Raw genomic sequence first — 6000 nt, forward strand, 5'->3', positions numbered from 1 at the left:
CTGCCACCGCAGTATGCTAGTACGCCGTCTCATCCAGGAAGCATAATGCTTTGCACTCCAGCCTCGCACGGTACTGCGGGAGCTTCAAGCTGTTCATTCAAACTGCACCAAATACCACCTCTCTGCAACTCCTGTGTACTAGCAACAGGCACGTCGTACATACACGTTGAATTAATAATATTGTGTCGGAGGCTAAAAATTTTCAAAAAATAATTAAAAACAAAGAACTGAGGATGCATCTCTAAAATTTATCAACTTAAGATAGTGAAAATATACATATCTTTACACATGAAAAGTAAATGACACATTAAGAAAATATAAAAATAATGATGCATCGTGTACATACAGCGTGTTCCTGGAAAATGTATTGAATTCGAACTCGATATTTTTTTTCCTCGGCTCATGTGCTCGTCCAAGCTTTCCAGATCTAAATCAAAATCCGTACGCCTCTCAAACAGGATTGGCAGATTGGCCATAATGGGGACCAAAGATGAGCTGATATGATCTCCGCAGACACGTTGGATGGCAAGGAAGGTCAGTGAGCACAGAGAGGAGAAATGATAACGAGCTAAACATCACACTTTCACCTGAAGAATTTACAAGGAAACAAAAATGTAAACTGCAAAATCATCCACGAAGTGTACAAGAGTACAAAAGCTAAGTGTAACGAACAATGGAACATCTGTCAGCAACTTGTTGATAAAGTTTGTTCTGTTTGTTTCATCGGGAATAAGTTACACAATGCTCGTGTCCTGGTATATTTCTGGAGAGAAGTTTAAAAAGAGCCTCCTACATCGATTCATCTTAAATGATAATTACAAAATAGGTACACAAACAGAAATGGTTAAAAAAGGAAGACCCGAGATCAGATCATCGTTTATACCCAACCCAGCTCTAAAACTTCTAAGGCAGATCCCAATAGGAACCATTTTGCCAAGAATGAGGCAAAGGGAGTGCGTCTCCGAATAAACAGTCATCAAGGTCCATCTCCGAACCTGGCTCCTGTAACATGTCAATCGTTGAAATTTGCATAAAGAATGTGAAACATCAAAAACTTATACAAAAGGAGTAAAAGATGCAACTTGTGTAAGGCTCTAAGGGAAAAAATCAAAAGGTTTTAGTAGACAGCTAGTAAGAGCGTTCCATTTATACAAGTATAGCTGAAGACTGGGGTTATTTCAGAACTAGTCTATTCCGAACATAGGACAATGAAATGTTCTAGCAAAAAACTAGTAGCGAAGTTACATTAAGGTTGGTTGATTCTAAATTTATGTGTTGCTACATATTGTCCGTGATAAAGAATGCCAGAATACAAACATGAACATCACAACTGAGCGTTTTCTGCGTGTATGGTTTTGTGTATGCTATACAAGCACAGAAAGGCGCTAGTAGACAAAAAGAAGCAAGTATATTTGCTCTTACCATGAATGTCCTAAGGGCAGCACTCCAGAGGAATTTCACATCACAAAAACACAATTCTATATTTCTAGCTGTCAATCTCCTCATCTTCATCTTCATCTTCATCATCATATTCATCTTCATCACTTGACTCATCAAAATCGTCTTGGTCCTGGATGCACTTAAGTATTGAGTGACTTATGGTGGTTTGAAAACAGCCAGCATCAGTTTTGGAGAGAACACATACCTCATCATAGCTTGCAGAAGTACCCACTGTGACATCTTCATTTTCTGAATCTGAGCTATCCTCCTCTTGTTCCTCATAGCCCTCGATACCCTGTTTTGTTTCACATCATTCATTAATCAATGAATAAGATTCTTAACAAAGAGAACATATATAATTACTAGTGCAACTACAATTAGAACATTTAAGGTAAATCCGAAGTGTGGAAGGGGAGGGACTGCTATGCATTTGCTAACAAGTATCAACAAATAATAGTGACATGTGCCACTTCTGTGGTGTATATTTTTATTTCTCCAAAAATCAACTTTAATGCCATTGAAAAAATACAGTTGAAATCCCCCCCCCCCCCCAAAAAACAAAAAAGAAAAGAAAAGAAATCCTGACATTAAAAGGTTGCTTTCAAGGATATAGTATAACTTCTCTGGATAATGAAAAATTACATACCAAATCCAACTTCATCTGCTTTATATTGCTTTCCAGTTGAGCTATGTGCTGACTGAGGGCCTGCATGACAAGTTATGAGTTCAAAGGAAAAACAAAAGATGCTAATGCTACGCAGAAGAGATTTCAATGAAAACACAAAGACAGAAGAATTCCATTTTTCAGGGAAACTAACCTCATGGCGTTGCATTGCAACTGCACGTTTCAATGCCTTAGCCTTTGTTAAGAGGTTTCTAGGCCTTATGTTAATAGGCCTCCTGTAGTTCTTTCCACGGTAAAAAATGAGCGCATAGCCCTTTGGAACTCTTTCTATCGCAACAAGCATACCACCACTCTCATACTCTAGAAGCCGTGCTGTCTCCTCAACAAAGGATAAGGTCTTCTGCTTGGAAATCAATTTGACAACTTCCCTGTGCTTCCAATGCAAGTGCATATTTTCAATGACACCATCAAAGACACCACGAATTCCTGAAATTGACAAATAGAATAATTGGTCAATAGAAACAGTGGAGCATGTTCCGAGATGATTGTTCAAGAAACTTACCAAGAGGCAAGTATGACTTAAGCCGTAAACCAATCCTACGGAAAACAGACTTTTCCTCATCTGTAATCATTTCTCGATCATCACATGGATCGGCGAGGACCATAGAAGCTTCAATCTTCGATAATAAGCGTTCTGCTCTACGTATTTTTGCCTGAGCCTGTATATTTGAAGAATAAATCAAGAAACAAGTAATGGCAACTAAAGGAAGTAAACTATGCCAAACAACCACCATTGCATACCTAGAAGAAGGTGAGAAACTCAACCTCGTAATTATAAGAGACAATGGATAACATGCTAACTACATTAAAATGCACACTAAAATGAGCTTTCCTAATTTAATTGTAAGCCCAATTTTCCCTTTTGAAGCTACAATGATCTAAGAAAAAAATATAGAAATTGCTTACGATGGAAAGCTTGTGTTCGAGTTTCCTGAAAAGCTTTTCTTTTTCTGATCTCGAAGATGCTTCTTTCATTTCCTCTTGCTCCTTAGCAGTCACTTCTCTTCCCCAACGAGCTTGGGCCTCCTGAAATTCAGCAAGAGTACCCACAAGAGCATGCCCATCTAAATCATCATCCGGTGGTTGTGCAACCAAAATACTTCTTCTCTGCTCCTCCATGTTCTGGATATCTTTTGTCAACTCCTCTCTTTCAGCCAACACAGCTGCAACAGATGTTGGAAGGAAGTCTTTTCCACGATATATTACAATGTAAAATTTATTTCGAAGAAGCAGGGTACCCCCTGTTAGATTCTGAAGGAACATGAAAAGGAACATGGTCAGACATTAGCTATTTCACGAAGCCTTAACATACATACGGTGCATCAACAGAATTAATTTGTATCTGTAAGGACATGCTTTCAGAACTATATACAAATTCAACACAGGAATATAAAGCTAAAGCATTCTCTACTGCAACCTTATTGAAGCATTCTCAACTTCAATGGGGGAAGGTAGAGGAATTTACATGTGTGGGAAGCAAAATTTGTAACCAATAGTTACTCAAAACTAATTTCTGGTGATCGTTTTAGGAACTTTTGGCTTTGCTTTGAATGATGTTTTAAAAGAAAAAATATAAGATTGCCAAGAAAATCTTGAATAGTGTTATAGACACTTTAGTTGCCTTAGATTATGATTAAACTGTGTTTCGATGATATATTCAGCTGTGATGGGCTTTGCTACTAAGTATAATCTGACAATAACTACCTTTTCAAGGTTCCTTGAAATAAATGTTCCAAAGTGGTCACAGTCAACGAGGGAATATCAAGAGCATGGCATTCAAACCTTTATTTCTTCTGCCATTAGCTTATTATTTGTGTTCTGTATTCCACGTTTAACAGCTATTTTCACCACCAAACTCTTCTCCCAGAGCTTAACAATTGCGGCTGCCAAGCCTTGATGATTCCGGTTTCTCCCTTCAATGAAGTTTAGAAAGCTATAAGCAGGTGTCTGCTGCCAACAGGTAAAATCTATGACCGGAAAAAGTGATATGCACACTGTCAAAATCAATACCTAGAGCAAAATGGCATGGAAGGTTTCTTGCTAACTTTCGCAAATTAGTCAGCTCTGCATTGGTAAGCGTCGAACGCATTCCAGTTGGAAGAAGTCTATATGGTGTTTTATAACCAGGGATTGTTTGAGGCAGCAAGTCAGCATCCACTGGCAAAATACCCGTTCCCCACCAATCGACAAAACGAGGGCCCAACTCATCAAGCATTTGATTGAACTCCAGCTCTTCCTCTGTCATGTCATCGGCATTCTGTGTGTTCAATTGGAACACATTTGCATGCTGCACAGCCAAATCCTTGCCCTGATTATCATTCTCAGAAGGGCTGGAGGCATCTGGGATGAACAATGCACCATCTTCCCCCTTCACTGGTGATGAGGCACCATTCAGGGTTTGAGATTTCAGAGGCCTTTTGTAATTGCTCCCTCGGTAAACCACCATTACACTTCCAGACCTCCATATGATCAATCCTCCTGTGCGCCGCTGATCAATACACACAAACATCATGTAAGGGATCCATTTTCGGAAGACTACCATTAACTCTACACGAGACTCACAATCACTGCAATAAACAGAACAATGCAAGTTCCGTTGTCACTATGCATCACCAAATTAAGCGGTATTCACGGAAAAGCTGCCAGTGCCATATAATTTGATATTAGAGGACATGGGCTATATGGTGCAGACCTCAACGAGCTCATGGGCGGTCTTCATGTCGTGCGCGAGGTCCTCGTGGAACTTGAGCCGGACCAGCTCCGACTTCCTCCACGCGTCATGGATCTTATCCGTGACGGCCTGAGTGACCCCCGCCTTGGGCACGGTGATGCGGTCCCGAAGAGTCATCGCAAGCCTCCGCAGCCGCCGCAGCTCCTCGTCATCGATCGTGAGCTCGGCCAGCGTGGGCGCCTTCACCCGCCTCCTCTTGACCCCATCCTCCTCATCCCTCCTCCCCCCAGCGGTCTCCTCGTCCCTCTCCCACGGGAGGACGGCCTCGTCAACGTCGAAGCTGGAGGCGGCGAATTGGCGGTCGGGCCGCGCCCAGCTTCGGTCGAGCAGGTCGCCAAGGCGCTCGTTTCCGTCGGGGGGAGGGGTGGCCATGGCGGTGGAGGGCTCCTCGTCGTCGGTGCCGAGGCCGAGGTTGCGGAGGCGGTGGACGATGCGGTCGATGGAGGTCGAGGGGGCCGGGGCGGGGTCGGACGGGGCCCACTTCTTCAGCCACGGAGAGCCACTTCTGGGAGCGGGTGGGGCGGCGCGGTTGCCGCTGGAGGAGGACGGGGAGGCTGAGGCAGCGGCGGCGGGGGAGGAGGACGCGGGGCGGGAAGAGGAGAGGACGCGGAGCGGGAGGAGGCGGAGGTGGGGGCGGGAGGAGAGGCGGAAGGAGTGGTGGAGCGGGAGCTCGGAGAGCGCCATTGAGGCGGGGAGAGGTGGTTGGGGCGTGTGGGGGTTTAGCGCGGTGGCGCCATGGATGGGGTGAGACTCGGAGCGCGTGTGGGGTTTTGGGCGTGGTGTGGTGATGGATAAGGGGCCGGGATATTTTCGCTTGTTTGGGTGTATTACGGTTGAGTATAACATATGATTGAAAATTGTAGCTTTACCTTACGAAAATGGGTGAATCGTCATTCATTTTTGCCGTATTATTAGTTGGTCCAGTAACTTGTTCTGCTTCTGCAAATCTGTAATTAAGGGTCTGTTAGCAGAGTTTCACTCCAAATTTTTTTAGAGTGGATTAAGGTCTGTTAGCAGAGCTTCGTCTCCAAATTTTTTTAAGTCGGTCATATTTAGCTCTACAAATTTTTAAAACTAAATTTGTAATAGAGTAAGAATTTTTTTTAAGCATCTTATTTTTATTTTAGATTATAATTATATATTT

At 42.9% G+C, this 6000-nt stretch overlaps 1 protein-coding gene across 2 annotated transcripts; it reads right to left on the reverse strand.

The window, feature by feature from the left end:
- Positions 1 to 664: 664 nt before the first annotated feature.
- Positions 665 to 5670, reverse strand: LOC133884802 (CRM-domain containing factor CFM3, chloroplastic/mitochondrial-like). Of its 2 annotated transcripts, XM_062324361.1 has the most exons (11): positions 4818 to 5670; positions 4136 to 4613; positions 3908 to 4038; positions 3032 to 3376; positions 2628 to 2784; positions 2259 to 2551; positions 2087 to 2146; positions 1646 to 1735; positions 1552 to 1570; positions 1423 to 1473; positions 665 to 1002 (listed from the first exon to the last, which is right to left on the reverse strand). In XM_062324361.1, exons 1-10 carry the CDS (start codon positions 5538 to 5540, stop codon positions 1463 to 1465), a joined length of 2307 nt encoding a protein of 768 aa, XP_062180345.1. In that variant the 5' UTR covers positions 5541 to 5670; the 3' UTR covers positions 665 to 1002; positions 1423 to 1462. The 2 variants fall into 2 exon arrangements, with proteins under 2 accessions (XP_062180345.1, XP_062180344.1); XM_062324360.1 differs by having other exon boundaries at positions 1423 to 1570; positions 4818 to 5669.
- Between the last annotated feature and the right edge of the window lie 330 nt (positions 5671 to 6000).

The sequence above is a fragment of the Phragmites australis genome, chromosome 11 (genome assembly GCF_958298935.1).
Source record: "Phragmites australis chromosome 11, lpPhrAust1.1, whole genome shotgun sequence".
Lineage (NCBI taxonomy): Eukaryota > Viridiplantae > Streptophyta > Magnoliopsida > Poales > Poaceae > Phragmites > Phragmites australis.

Bases quoted from the DNA above. Each gene is read 5' to 3' on its own strand.
- LOC133884802 (XM_062324360.1), bottom strand. From the start codon at position 5,540: ATGGCGCTCTCCGAGCTCCCGCTCCACCACTCCTTCCGCCTCTCCTCC. The intron at 4,039-4,135 runs GTATTGATTTTG...ACTTCATTGAAG, and splicing joins TCCATGCCATTTTGCTCTAG to GGAGAAACCGGAATCATCAA. The intron at 1,571-1,645 runs GTATGTGTTCTC...AAGTGCATCCAG, and splicing joins CTTCTGCAAGCTATGATGAG to GACCAAGACGATTTTGATGA.